Source organism: Centruroides vittatus, unplaced genomic scaffold, assembly GCF_030686945.1.
Source record: "Centruroides vittatus isolate TY-2023 unplaced genomic scaffold, ASM3068694v2 contig_964, whole genome shotgun sequence".
NCBI classification, from domain to species: Eukaryota; Metazoa; Arthropoda; class Arachnida; order Scorpiones; family Buthidae; genus Centruroides; species Centruroides vittatus.
The window spans coordinates 177,847-193,782 of NW_027122640.1; the positions used below are offsets into that span (position 1 = coordinate 177,847).

Genomic DNA, 15,936 nt, shown 5'->3' on the forward strand with positions numbered 1-15,936 from the left:
CGGAGATCGCAAACTACCGATTGGAGAATACGGAGTTTTTTGAATTAGTTTGCTCGCGTGAAATACCTTCTAAAAATAATCGAATGATACAATTGTCTTCTTAATTATCACTCGGAAAATAACACAATTCACAATTTAAGTTTTTAGATTGTTTTCTTGGGAGTAATTTATACCGCATTCAAAACTTACTGTTCGATTTTTAGATTCTATAAACTATTTTTAGATGCTAGAATCTGTACGATTTGCTGTGTTTTTAGATTCTAAAGGGTTTTTGAATAGTAGGTATCTTATTGCGTGATAACTGTGAGTTTTTAAATTAGACAACGAAGTTTCTTGGGTAATAGATAGGGTATTGCGAGATTACACAATAAATTTTTTACATTCCACAATATATTTTTAGATATTAGATGCGCACTGAAAATTTATTATGTTTTAGATTCTACAAAGCCTTTTTGGATACTTAATCCTTATAAGGAAGTTATTGTGAAATTTTAGATTCTGGAGTGTTTCGGGATATTAGATAGCGTATTGCGGAATTACTGCGAGTTTTTTTAAATTCCACAAAGCGTTTTTAGATAATAAGTACAGTATTGCAAGTGTATTTCATGTTTATGGAATCGAGAGAAAACTTTTTGGATAATTGATACGGTATTGCAGGATTACTAAAAGTTTTTTTTAGATATTATAAAGAAGTTATTTTAAGATTTTAGACTTTAAAGTGCTTTCGGAAAATACATAACGTACTGCGAGATCACTATAGGTTTGCAGATTCGTCAAAGAGGTTTTTTTTTTTTTTTTGATAAGAGATATGGATGGTATTTGGGGATTGCTACCAGATTTTTTTAATTCCATGACGTTAAAATGCGAGTTTCTTGTGAGTACTTTACATTCTACAAAGCATTTTTTAAAAACCTGATCCTTTATAACGAAGTTATTTAAATTTTTCTGGATTCTAAAGTATCTTCAGTTAGTATCTAACATATTGTGAGATTACTATGAGTTTTTCGATTTGAAAAAGAAAGGTATAACTGATACGTCTTTCGGAGTTACAATCGGATTTTTAAACGAAAAACGGCGTTGAAAATTAATTGCGAGTTATTTAGATTTGTCAAAATTGTTTTTGAATACTAAATCCCATATGGTTAAAAGTTATTTTAAGGTTTTGTATTATAAAGTGTTTTTGGAAGATGCATAACATATTGGGAATCGCTATCAGTTTTTAGATTCCACAAGGTAACGTTGTCAGTTTCCTGTGATTTTTGAGAGTTGTATAGGGCCTATGTTTTTCATACTCTGCAAGACATTTTAGGATATTGGAACCCATATAAGAGAGAGTTATTTTAAGTTTTTAGATACCACAAAGCGATTTTTAGACACCAGAGAACCACACTGCCAGGTGGAAAGTAGCTATCAATATTGAGTCAAACATCCAAAAACACTTAGCAAAATCTAAAAACTCGCAACGATTCTAGATCTGAGACAGGAGAACGCTTTTAATTTGATCGTCTTCGCGTCTTAAAGCGTTATAAAGTGTGACAAAACGTTAATTCATGGTTAAAGCAACGAATAAATAATTGATGGCTTCGTGCCTATTTCCGGAGGTAATTTCGAGATTCTAATTCTAGAGTGACTTTTTACAGATGATATTTTACTTGTCGAGGTGAGGAATGGCCCGGAGCTGGGGGCAGGGGGAAACGACGACGACGACTTCTATTAAGACACGTGATGCAAATTTGAAACAATAAAAATCAAAAAAATATCTGGTCTCGAAAAGTTTACGGGTCCTGCCTCGACCGGTCATGTGATACATCAAATTATTATTAAATTTTTTTGATGATGTGTAAAGGTAAGTTTACTGACGACTTATCAACATTACTATTAAAAAGAAGGGAAGCGAATCGAGAAAGAAATGCTTTTTTAGGAAGCGCAGAAGGTAATTTATTCGTGATTTTCGTGACTTTAGCAATTAACGAAACACGTTTTCGTGTATTGCCTTTGTGGCGTTTCGTATGGTTCTAAATGTAGTAATAACTTATATACAAGAAAAAAATGATTTTTTTGAAGAGCAACACACCAAAAATAAGAAGGAATTCTAAAAAAAACAATACAAAGAGGCAGGAAGACGAAAAACTCGTTTTCTATTTCCGGAATTCTAAAAAATCTCGATAACTAGTTCGTTTTTCCAGTATAAAATCGAAGAGCGGTTTTATAACTCGGTGGAGAAAAGATCTAGGAATAACTCCACCCCTAATTGGAAATGGTTACTTTGCCACGCGACACACACAGAAATTCTCTCAGACACATACAACACACCAACTTTAATTTTTTTGGCACCATCTCAATTTATTATTTAAAATCCGGGCGTAACGTCACCTATGAGGAAATTACCGTTGAGGCAACAGAATTTGGGAAAACGACAAAAATTGATAAATTTTAAACCAGAGAGACGTTTGATTTTGATTTTGATCGATGAAGAAAAATGCGGATAGAATAACGAAAAAATGAAAGACTTTGCCGGGACGAAAGAAAAAGAGAGAGAGAGAGAGAGAAGAAAAAGTACCATTAGAAAGTTGCCTAAATGACGTCACCGTCATTTATTAATTAGGAATTTTGGGAAGTGAAAGCTTAGCGATTTACAAATGGAGCGAATTTCAAAGCGCCTCTTAAGCGAGAAGTCAGAATTGATGCACGGTCCACGTATGTGTGTGTATATATAAAGAGGATGCAAGAGAAATATCGGAAATTTCGCCAAAATCCCGAACGACGCCAACCATGTGACGTCACGAGAGGCTGGTATCATTCGATGGAACGGGAGAGAAAGAGAGAGAGCGAGAGTGGGGGGTGAGAAGGGATAAAGTGTAACGCCCTCTTAAACCATTTTATCGCCAAAAGGTAATAAAATGCGCGAGAATTTTTTCAAAAAACTAAAAAGTACTCATAATAGACAATTTCTCTTGCCCCGCATAATGAATTAAATATATTTATGTTCCAATCACGCAACCAATAAGACTTTTTTACAGCCGACTAAACAAAATACAGACTAATATAAGAGGGTGCATATATTTAAAATTTATCATCATACCCCCCTTTTTTCTTTATGAGAAAACATCGATAAAAGCATAAAACGGACTAACGCATTTATTAAAAATTTCAGATATCATAGCGAAAGAAATTTCTATATCTTTTTTTGTATATAGGTAGTAGGTGTATCCTACATGACCTCTTCTTCTGCAGCACTTATTTTCGCATTAAACATATCCCAAGTCCATTAGAACTATCCAGTACATTAGATACGCTACCCGAACAAGTACAAGAGCTCACTTTTTTGTCTGTACATCTGCGCTCGAGTTTTTAAAGTAGAAAGCTGTCTTTTATTTACGATTAATACTGTACGTTGTACGTTTCTACACACCCAAACTATGGAAAAATATGCAATTAATACGGACGAACCCCCCACAGATGACACAGATAATCGCCGTGTCATCTTCCTCCACTTTATAGCAATTGTCTCTTTTATATGCCACAAAAACGATGGTTACTATAAAAAATTCTTGAGAAGTTTTTTAAGAATTTCGGCTCTTCACGAGGGTGGAAGAAGCGACATTTACCTGTGTTGGTACCACGCGCAGTTGGCGTCATAAAAACCTTATTATGGAGTAGAATGATTGAAGGCCTCCTTTCTGCAATTGGAGGGGATTAGGAGAAGGGCTGCACTTTTTATGGAATCGTTCCTAATGGATGGACACTCCTAATAGATGGAAATCGTGAGGGGGGAGCGTAAACAAATAGGAGGAGTGAAAAAATTAGAATGTCGTAAGTAGCCAACTCTTCGGATACAAAGCATACGTATCTTAACTTCGGGTGTCATCTGTCACGACCTTTAGCGGGTAACAAAAACACTTTCCCCGTCACCTGTTCGTGCGGGAGACATTTATTTAACAGAATATGATCGCCGAGACAGAGATTGGTTTTTCTACTTTCGGGTATGGAGGGACGGAAGCGTCAAAAGAGGGGGAGACTCGTTAGTTCTCCAGCCATAGTTAAAACAGAGGACATCAGACGGAGTGTCATCCCACATGACAATCTAGCAGACAATTAGCTAGCTCTCTACGGACATCTGCCACGTGACTAGGTAGGTTTTCTGTACCAGCTGCACCGTCTGACAACTGCAAAGTCTCCGTTTCCATATAGGAATCGCACAACCAAGATTAATTGTGGTAATTATCTCACAGCTGGTCCGGACGGCTGCTGGCAGGCGTATCACACACACTGACTGCACTGCCACAGCCTCCGTGAAGACGTTCTTAGCGCACTGGCCAATTTGCATGAAGAGCCAGAGCACGTACACCACCAGAGATTTCCCCCAAAGGGCAGAAAGCAAAAATTTTTCCTGGGCGTCAACAGATTACAGAGACTGCAGCTGCATTAAGTAAAAGTGTCCCCCCGCTCGTCTCGTCCCTCCCCTCCTCGCCGCTCTGTTGGAAACTTTTAAAAATGTCCCCTCTCTCTCTCACTCACTCACTTCGTCCTCCGGGAAAGCCTAAGTCACAAGTCAACCCTTTCCACCCGCATAATTGATCACGGTCTTAATTACCAGTTTCATTAACAAGAATCGAAGCTGCAGGGCCCCCAGGACGTGGATGTGACGGCAATCGCTGCTGCACAACTCCGAGGGGGCAATCCAACTATGCAAATCAGCAGGAAGAACAGGGAAAAGCACAACCAATGAAATTTCCATATTAATGTGCTGACGGACCATGTTGACTTCCTGCCTGCGATTCTCGGCGGACAATGTACACTCGCTTGTAATTTAATCGAGAGTGAAGGCGATAAACGCCAGAGCGGCCATCCCTCGGTGACCATCAGCACAATATTTGCCGCGATAAAAATTATAAGTTGCTTCACTCGCGCACCGATCATTGTTTATTATTGCGCTTTTTGTGGCGCGCGCGCTTTTTTTGGCAATGGCGACTGCACCACTCTAATCCGATAAAATCGCGGAGAATCCATCGCACAAATATTGACTCCCGTTTCTGTTTAGATTAAACGTTAGAAACTCAACACCATTTGATTGCCCGGAGAAAAAATCAACATAAAAGGACAAGATAATTTTCTATACGGAAATTTTATTTTCGACCGCAGTCCCTCCTATTGACAACTAACAAGTCGGGGGCTAAAGTCAAACATTACTTCCGCTGCAAATACCGTAGACATCTGGAAATTTTATTAATGAACAAACACAACTTTGTTCTAACTTGACTAACTGGAACTATGACTTTTTATGCAGCCATTCTTTATTGTGCGAGATACAGAGCCAGAGGCAAAACCTTTTTTCACTCGTATACCTTAAACTAACAACATTAGAGGAAACTTTCTGCTCTTTCGACCCCCTCCCCCGGACGGGGTTGATGATGAGATTTTTAATTCTTCAGGTATTTGTCGCCGAGTTTAGAAGAGATGCCATGTGTAAACAAGACCGCTTGCCCCGAGCACAATCCACCTTATGAAATGACGTTTTTTTTCTTTCTTTCTATCCCTCTACGTCGAAGCCACTCTTGCAAGAACAACAACAATCCTCGAGTTCTTTCGTCCGCACCAATTGCCTCGCTGCCGAACTACTTAAATGCCCATAAATCTCGGTCCCGAAACCTCCCACAAAGCAATCCGCATGAAAATTGAATTCTCGACCAGATCGCAAACGGTTTTTTTTTTCTCCCGGCCTCCCCCTCTCTCTACTACTACTTTGCCACCGGATACTCGTTTACCTTAATAAATGGCTCGACCTTTCGTTGATAACCGATTTTCGACAAGATCCTCGACTAAATGACGTTTAACTTCCATCCCTCCATCCGGTTAAACGGATACCAGACGTAATTCCACCCCCAACGAAACTCTAATCGTGTGTACTTTCTATATAGGAGGAATACGGCGGAAACTAATTATTATCGTTTCCATCCTTCTAAGAATTATGGATTTTTAATCACTACTTTTCCTAAATCTGAGGAAAAATGAGGAAAAGTTAAGAATATTTCCGATTTAATTGCACAATGTTCATTTAGATAAATTAAACGACAAGCGTGCAATGCGTGTTTACATTTATGCAAATGAAGGTGTATAGATTTTTGCAACTTCGAACGAATTCTTTTCCTCACGTCGGAGGCACGATTAAAATTAGGGAGACAACCGACGCATTTTTAGTTGAGGAAATTAATTCTAAAAGCGAAAATATCATCAAAATCGAGCATTTTTTTAAAGTACATTCGAAAAAAGTGTACATAAAATGGCAAGGACAGAGAGGGTTTAAATGCCCTTATTAAAATATAATACGATATTAAATCTTTTGTAGCATTATCGAAGTTAAATCACGATAATAAGACGATGATTTTGGACATTGTTAATCCTTTAAAATAATTGGAGCGCCATGGCAAAAACGCAATCACACTTTGTCATTCTAATGCTCCACCATCAAGAGCCTCCTTTAAAATTACTGTCTTAATTTTATGGTTACTCATTCCACATTCTGCAACACACCTCGCTTCTTTCGTTGCAAAAACTGCAACCGACAGCTGCATGGTGATAAACTATTCGGATTATGTTCACTACGCGCATCTTTATTAATTAGAGGATCCATAAAACCATCATAATCTGTTGGCGTTGCCCTTTAGAGAGTGCTGTTATTACTACGGTTACCATTCGAATTTAGACCCCCTCCAAAAAATAGCGATTTTTTTAGAGGAAGAGCACAACCGTTTATTTAACCTCGACGATTTATTAATGCAATTGATTGTTGAGGAAATTCTTCGATAGGTGTATGTAACGGAACATGCAGTTCCTTCCTGAGATGGTATCAAGCGTTAACAGCCTTGAGTAATTCCTGTGTATCTCGAACGCAGAGAACAGTTATTAAGCTAAATGCGACTGGATGGACGAGATAAAAACTCACTCCAAATCGTTTCATTACCGCAATTTTTGATAGATTCCGCTTTAATAAACCGCTTCCCCTCCTCGTTACGTTCGTAAAGAACGGCGTATACGCGTTACGTTTAGTCCTACATACGTACTAAAGTTGTACAATTATCGGCGACGAGGAAACCCCCTTTACGAAGTTCAATTATTAATCAACTTAACCGAGATTTTCGTGTATGCTGCGTTTAAAAAAAAAAAAAATACTTCAAAACGACGCCATTTTGAAAAAAATTGGCTAAAATTACCAAAATAAATTTTGGTTAGTTACTTTTAATAAATCCAAGAAGCGAAAATAATTATTTATCGACTAGACTTATGATAATTTTGCTCGTTTATAACCGAGAAAAGTATCTTTTGTGTTTAAAGAAGGACAAATTTACGATAATGATCCGGAAGATAATAGGAAAAGTGTTTTATGATACTCTTAGATAATAAAACATTTGGTTGGCTAATAAGTTAACACGCGCATAATTACCAAAATATTCTTATAAAAAATGTTCTATATTCACATTTTTTACTTTTAAAAAAAAATATATATTAAATTTTATTGTACAAAAACTTAAAAAATCAAAATCTTTCCTAATTTTGTTTAAATTAGAGAAATATTTGATTTGTTTTGTAAGAAAATTAAAGGAAAATTTCAAATTCCGTTTACGAAAAATTTTTGATTTCTTTTCCTTAAAAAATTCGAATTTATTTGTTAAAAAATTAGTGAAAATTTTGATTTTATTTTTCACAAAACTGAAGAAATTTTTGGTTAAATTTATTTTTAAAATTTAATGTAAAATTACAAGAATTTCATTTATATTTCTAAGAAACTTACAGAATATTTTGAATCTTTTTTTCGAGAAAAACAAGAAAAACTTTTGATTTTCTTCCCAGAGAATAAAAATAATTTTAGAAAATTTGATTTCTATTCCTTTAATTTTAAATAAGAGAAGATTTTGATTTTTTAATTCTCAAATATAAATAAATAATTTATTTAAAAATTAAAGAAAACACGTATTTTCTTTTTCTTTTTTTTAATTTGTTGAGTAGTGTTGTGAGAAAACAAGAAAAAACGTCATAGCATGGACAACTCATTTTAATATTTTGGAAAATTCAGAATATCATCATCACTACTAACAGGGTTCACTGGCAATTAACAGAAAAATACAAAGGACAGAGATTTTTTTCGCGTTATATATTCTCTTAAATGATACTAACATAAAGCCTATACATAGACAACATTTTGTTTTTTTTTTATGGATGGTGCGCGAAGAATTGTTCAACAGAATCATTAAATCAAACACCACAATTTAAAAATGGAGCTTACAGTGTGAGAATGTAAGTCCGAAGCCAGTGCGCGTTTCGTTTATTATTATTTTTTTTATTTATTTTTTGCGTTTTTTGAAAGAAATGGTCGATCCTCATCTAAATGCCGAAACCATTAGAACTTTATGGGCACTTCTACCAAACGAGTGGACACCTACTGTGTAGATGGTCAGCTTCTCTCTCGCTCTCTCTTTCGTCTTTCGTACACTAAATTTCGGCCGAATGAGGCAGTATCTAAATAAGGTTGAGTGGAGACCAGTTCCTAACTCGTCTACTCAAATAAAGACCACTAACAGGCAGGCCTATCACAAGGAGAAAAAACAAACGCTGCTCTAGCAGGCAAGAGAAATATCTGAAAGCCCTCTACCTTGCATATACATGGAAAAGTTGTTTTTTTTGTAATTTTTATATGTACATACAGTGCAAATTAAAACCATACGTTACACACATTCTAACAATACACTGGCATTTTATGCCATCGTTCGTTCTCACAACGTCTCGCCTTTTTTTAATGCTGTTTTAGACAGTGTTTGACACTGTGTACACATGTACAAAACTACACCATTCGGGGACATCCCGTTTATTGCATTCCATGCTTGACATGTCGTTGTCCACAGTTTATGATATTTTTGTCCGCGCCGCAGTCTCTACTGCTCTTGTACGGAATGTCATCATCTACTGTATGGAAACCTGAGGCTTTCCCATCTCTTTTCACTCCAACTAGCTAAACACGTTCTCCAACTAATCAGGAATGTTAAAATAGAACCAATTGTTTAAAAGCCTCGTGGACTCTAGGACAGCAGCTAATTATACCCTGTTAATTCTCGATTCGGATCACAATACACAAATATTCACTTTTATTTATTTATTTTTCATTATTTATAGATATAAGGGAGACAGAAATGACCAGGTATTCCATTCTCGTACGGTTTCTACACTTTTTAGATTCTAAAAAAAGCATCGGTGAGGTTAATTTTGAGCAATTGCTATCAAGCCGAAAAGGTGCAGGGTAGTGGCTAGCGGTGTAGTCCCAAAGACTGTGGACAACAACACGCTCACTGTAGAGCACAGGGATTAACTAATTTACAAACCTAACGTACACACAATACGCGAACATGTAACCTAGGAAGGCAGTATAGAGTATCATCCGTTCACAAAAACCCGGGTGGTGAACACTAAACATACGGATACTTTGGCTGGTATTGGTCACAACTAATTGTAACAGGGATTTATGTGAGCAATTTATTGGTATAATGTGTGCTAAGACATCTAAATTCACACGTTGTACTGGTCCGATAGAATGAGCAATGCCCCGTTGTACGTCATCAGGGTAGTGTGTAGGGCTAAAACTTCACTACCTGTACCTACATCTGAACTACTATAAACTAATGGTGTCTGTTGTACTTTAGCACCACAGAAAAATGACTTTTTTTTCTGGCCGAAAAACTAATTTGAGATTATATCATTTGTAGTGATGAAATGCCTGAATGCCTCATGCGTACTAGATATGTCTGCCGATTGATGAAACGATTAACAAAGTTTGTGCTGACATATTTCGAGACGAAGGCACCAGGTAGTGTCATGCTCTATTGCTCAATTCCTGGAACCCTCGTAGCAATGTCCGGGGTTCTCACATCACAGAATGTTGCAAATGCAACTAATTTTTATGCCATTTAAATGAAACAGCGATATTAGGCATGACAGATGACCGATTTTTTACACCATCGTGCGAACAATCAGTTCTCGACAGTCTTGTTTATAACTTTGGCTTTTATTTGAGCTTCCGTTTGAAATCTGCGAATCACAATACGAAGATGCTCCGAGGAGCCAAGTGCCATATTGTCTTTTATTTATTTTTTTCTTTTTTGAAAAGAAAAAAAATAATACCATCAGGCAACTTACATCGATGCTACCTCGCTAAACCGGGTAGCATTAATCACATTTATTGCACTCTTCGGTGTATATACCACAGTTTAGTTTTTTAACACAGAACATTCTTTGTAGCTGGCTATCACCCTTATCTACTGCTGACTTTTGTCCTTTACTGTTATGGGGTGTTCTCCTCCTGAAACACTGGGCATTGAGGCATAATTCCTGATCTGATGCAGAGATATTAACTGATTGGGGAAACTACTGTGAGATGGTTTGGATTCCATGGACACCATCGGGGTTGGGTTCTTGGGGATGTTGATTGGTTCGTAAGGGAAATAGGCACGAGACGAACCAGCCATGGAAAGCTGGGATCCAGAAGATATGGACATTATCCCCGTTTGGATGGGTGTAAAGGCAGACGTCGTCTTGCTGGTGGGGCTACTGAGATTGGAGCCATCGTAGGCCATCTGACTGCCAGCCAGATGACTCAGATCGCTATGATCACGTCCGTTCGTGTTTCCTAGCAACTGACGATGGTCCAGATCACGTGACGTCAAGTGAAGCCTGGGCTCGCTTAGGCTGGAATGCAAGCAAGCATCCGAAACGTGTTGATGGGGATGTGGAGCAGACGTAGTCTCGTTGACACCCAGGTTGCTGTTGGCAGACGGTTTAGCCCAATAATTTTCGGATGTCGGTGCTTTGACGGGCGTGGCCGAAACTGGTGGGAGCGTGGGATGAGAAGGTTGAAGACCCCGCTTCTCCAAACGGTCGGCGTGTTTCTGCATATGTTTAGCCAGGTACGTTTCCTGGGTGTAAGATTTTCCACAAAACTGACATATGTGAGTCTTGAGATGCTTGGACTCTTTGTGCTTCGGGATGTGTTCCAATAAACTAGCTTCGTCGGCAAAGCATTTGTAGCAACTGTTACATTTGTAGGGCTTGTCGGTTTGGTGGCACCGGGAATGAGACTGCAAGTTGGACAGTTGAGAAAAAGCCTTGTTGCATTCCGGATGTCGACATTTGTACGGTTTATCACCTGTGTGTGTCCGGATGTGTTGTTGCAGGTGAGACAGTTGGGTGAACCTTCTTTGGCAGATCTCACAACGGTATGGTTTGATGCCCAGATGAATACGTGTGTGTTGCGACAGATACGAAGAATTGGCAAATGCCTTGGAGCATTGGGAACACTTGTATGGTTTGGCCTCACGCATATGAATCTGAGTGTGTAGCTGCAAGTCTGCCTTGGAGCCAAAGATCTGTAAAGGGAGAGGGAAAGGTGAGTAAGACCTCTCTGTAGGTAACGCGGTATAATTTTTGTTTTGAACTTTTCGAAAATGGCCTACCACACCATTTAAGGCCAACAATTTCTTTTTATTTTAGAAAACGAAATTTGCAAAGTGCCGAAACGATTAAAAAATTTGCCAAGCCAGGGTAACCAAGGCTTATTTAGATGCAGCTAAACACTCCGGATTCTTGCATCACGGGCATGGTGTGGCCGGCAGGATTGGCAAGATGTAGTGGCTATACTCTGGTCAGAAACAACTAGAGTCAGTAAAATTCACCACAGCCCACGACATCCCACCAATCCTTCAATCAACAAATTAAAATTAAAAAATAACTTCAAAACAACAATACACATTTAAAAAATCATCAAAAAAAGAAGAAAATTAAAATCTATAACATAATCCGACTTAACATAGATATCGTTTCTTATCGGGGGGCTCGATCTTTCTACTTCAGCAAATGACAAACGGGATCTTGCGCAAAATCGCATTATTTGAGTACACGAACGATGTCGGCGGCCATCCCGAACAGGCGACATTAAGATGGAATTATTTAAGTAACAGGCACGCCATTATGGCAGCCTGTTCTGCACCGCTAACCAGACATCCTGCCTGACGATCCGTCGTTAGCCACACTAGCTGCTGGACACTTCTACTGTGTCATATTAACACCGAGATAAATCTGTGCAGTGGAACACAGATCGTTTTCGATTCTAATAAAACTCCCACCTCTACCATCAAGAATTTCTTTTTTATTTAGCAATAATTTTTTATGCACCCAAATAGAGAACGGATGCTACCCTTACTACTTCCTTATATATGCAAACTCGCATTAGGGTCGATGGGTTGCTGCTACCCTCGCTAGATGGCAACACGAACAAATGGTGGCGTCCATGTTGGAAAAGTCGTACAGGTATACTACTCCGGTGTACGTGTACGTCGGTACAAAATATCGATTGACCGGCAAGAGGGGAATGCACTATCATCCGGGTACGCGGTGACGCAAGATAAATAATTTGTTCTGGCCAACAGTCGTCATGACAACCGCCGATCAGAAGTGGGTCCTCCTCTGCGGGGGGAGGAAAAAAATCCTTGAACAATTCAAGGGCGTTGCCAAGACAACCGCCAGCCAGAACGAGAAGACGTAAGCAGTTGTGTACGGCTAAAAGCGGAAACGATCGGAGATTTTTTGCGTCGCTATCTTCTTTTTTTTTACTCGTTTCTATCAATCTCTCTCTCTCTCTCTCTCTATCTCTCTCTCTCTCTCTCTCTCTCGTTCTCTCTCCATATTTGGACAAGCCGAAATTACCATCGGTGTGCGCAATTAACGACCAAAGCCAGAAAAAACCCTAAAAGAGGGAAATTCTTTTCCCTCTTTTTCCCCACGTCGTAAGCCGATTAAAATAGATCGACATCGGTTGGACCACCATCAAATTTAAGAAAGGCCCGCCGGGAATCTTCGACGACCGGAAGTATAAAGGCACATTAAAGGTTCGAGTCACCTTCTGCATTGTTGAGAAAAACCTTCCTAACTCGCAATAGGGAAATTGATAGGGATTAATTCCGAGTGTCCCCGTAGAGTAAGGCGATACTTTCCTATCTGCGCACGATTTAGAAGACCCGGAAACTTCAAGAAAAAGCCGAAATATCTCGACTGCTCGTCATCAATCACTATTGTATTGACTTTAATTATCCGGCCACCAATCGAAACAATAGATGGTAATGAAAGATAATACACTCATTACTGTATATAATTAAGTCTACGGCGCCTTATCTGCTCCAACTTTAACAATTTTATAAAACGAACAGATGGATTTTTCATCATTTTTTCTTAAATCCCTCCTATAATGACAAATGCATAACCTCTGTAATCGATTTAACGCTATTTCGAGTTAGATACAAAAGGCAAACTCCTGGAAAACATCTGCCAAGAGGGGAGGAAAGAATGTTAACTGGGAGAGTCAATCACAAGTGTTTCCTTCCGTTCTCGATCTTGTTTTTGGTCACCTCGAGTCAGCTGCATTTTGCCATTTTCCCGACGGCCAAGGGGTTAAAAATTATTTCCCACAGACTCATAACAGTATATTGCATACCCAGTGACACATGGTGTGTGTGTGGTTTGTGTCCGTTCTGCGCCCCACCATTCATCACCGAGTCTACAGCTGTCTTACTTTCCCCACTGGTGTAATACGATTACTCACTTGAAAGAATAACCTTGTTTTAATAGTAACCAGCAGCCCGTTTCTAAAAAGTGGGGCCGCGCCTTTTTTCCCCCTATATAGAAAAGAACGCATATACCATTCAAAATACGATCCACCATCGCGGTATCGATTTTGCTTACGAAATCGCTTGTCATCGGGAGACGAAAGCTGTCTTAAAAACCTTTTTACAAAGACGCTGGCGGCCGACTCGCCTTCGTGGCAATGGGAGGGTGGACTAGATTGGATCTGTTCACGCGAGCCACCAATACACTACAGGTTACGCAGCCGGTCTCGATTTTGCCATTAAAGAGAGTGAAGAATGGATGAAAAATGGTTAACCATGCTCTAATACGGAATTACCCACGTGGATCAGAACTGTATCTCAGAAACCATAACTCCGACACCCATTACACAAGACAGATGAACGTAACGCTAGTAAGCTGTGTAAAATTTCGTGTGAAAACCTCAAACGCGGAACAATATTAAAAAAAAGGAAGACGAAAAAGATTAAGAGGACTTACCTGGGGGCACATTTTACACTGGTATTTTCGGCCGGTGCAATTGGTCGCAGTTAAACTGGGCGGTTTGCTGGCCGCATTGATTGGCTGGGGCACGACCAGCAAAGCCGAATTGGAGGTGGATACGGGTGGACTGGTGCTATTGCCCCCTGTCCTGTTCCCGTACATAGAATGCATCTGGGAGGTATCCATGCCACCGGAACGGGTTTCATCTCCGCTGCTCCCAGGACCTGGAAAGAGGGAAAGAAAGAGTCAATCATGGTAGCGAGTTTTTTAAATTCGATTTTGATTTAATTGACGTTATTACAGAATTTTTGCCTTTCATGCATAAAATATCTTGTAATTATATATCGTGTTTGTCAACCCACAACAGTGTGTGTTCTCTGCAAATATAATTTCTTTCTTATCCCTTTCGCTCGAAAACTTTTCCCTCACAAAAATCTCCTAATGTCGTATCATTAAATTAATTATGCAGATTATTCATCTGGTCTTACTCATTAGCCAAATTCTTCCAAATGAGAGATTTCCAATTTGTGCATGACGGAATTTCTGCACATGTTACGAAATTTGTAGCGTCCTGATTAAGGCGTTTCTTCATATTCGGATAAAAATGAAAGGATTTGCTAAGTGAACGGGACGGTATTAGCGGGCTCGACCCCTAATGGGGACAATGGTTAATGCCCTGTACTTAAAACTTCCAATTATCCACAAAAATGGACATTTGTCACAAAGTATTAATTGATGAAAGGCAAATTTCAGACTAAAGAAGCAAACCAGTCGAGTAATCGGTTTCTTTCTTTCTTTCTTTTTTTTTTTATTACTTAATTCTTCGCCACCAGCAGATTCATTCGGGCATCGAATAGTTCTCTGCCCGCAGAATTTACGAAATGTCTCCTGGCAACACTTTCTCACCCGATCGGTAAAATACGTCGAGATGCCCTCTAACGGCTACTGGCGAAGAGAGGAAGAAGAGGAAAACGTGAACAGCCCAAAGGTGCAGTGTAGGATTAGACTGTAAGCAAAATAACCGCTGACTGGAGGCCCCAGCTTAAGGGGCCCCACAGATGTGCTAATCCGCCACTGCAAAACTGGTTTATGACAAGTAACATCGGAAATCCCCCTTTGCAGTAGGATTTTTGACATCACCCATCACAATCCACTAGAAAGATGTCGATCATCTTTTTTCCCCCCCAATTTCTGAGTTTCTCCAGTTGATAAACAAAGAGAAAACATTAACAATTATTACAATCTTTTCAACATAACTCTTACAAACTGCAACGAAACAAATCACAGAGGCTTCGTTAAAATGTTATCAGTACAAGAATAATCAAGTGCATTCACATATACATGTAGACGAATTGGCTTCATTTGATATCAAGTCGGGAGTCGGATGTAAAATATATCTCTCAAAGAACAGGCGTCGAAAATTTTTATCAATTATTAAATTAATATTTTTTAAAAATCTTCCAATGTAATTAGAACACTCGAAAAGAATAAGACAGAAAACAATGTACGAATTCGTAAAATAAATAGTTTTTAGATACAATTGCCGCGAGACATAACGTTATTAAGTCACAGTGAATATGAATCTCAACAGTTCTATGTCACAGTAATGAAAATGAATCTTAACATTTGTATATCATAACAATGAAAATTAGTTTTACACTTCTCTATCGTAACAATAGAAATTAGTCTTTTACATCACGATAAGGAAACGAATTTCGCTTGTGCATCACCACAAAAATGACTCATTTTTACGTTAAAACAATGAGAATCACTTTT

General features: G+C 38.7%; 1 protein-coding gene across 9 annotated transcripts in view; it reads right to left on the reverse strand.

Moving 5' to 3' along the window:
* The window catches only part of LOC136985402 (zinc finger protein rotund-like), a 219,201-nt gene that overhangs the window by 151,026 nt on the left and 52,239 nt on the right, over positions 1–15,936 (reverse strand). For 7 of the 9 annotated variants that reach the window (XM_067282675.1, XM_067282677.1, XM_067282672.1 and 4 more), the window contains one exon: positions 14,158–14,384. In XM_067282675.1, coding sequence (XP_067138776.1) covers positions 14,158–14,384 — 227 coding nt within the window. Of the gene's footprint in view, positions 1–8,034; positions 11,409–14,157; positions 14,385–15,936 lie in introns of those variants that run through there. The other 2 variants (XM_067282676.1, XM_067282673.1) reach the window with 1 other exon arrangement.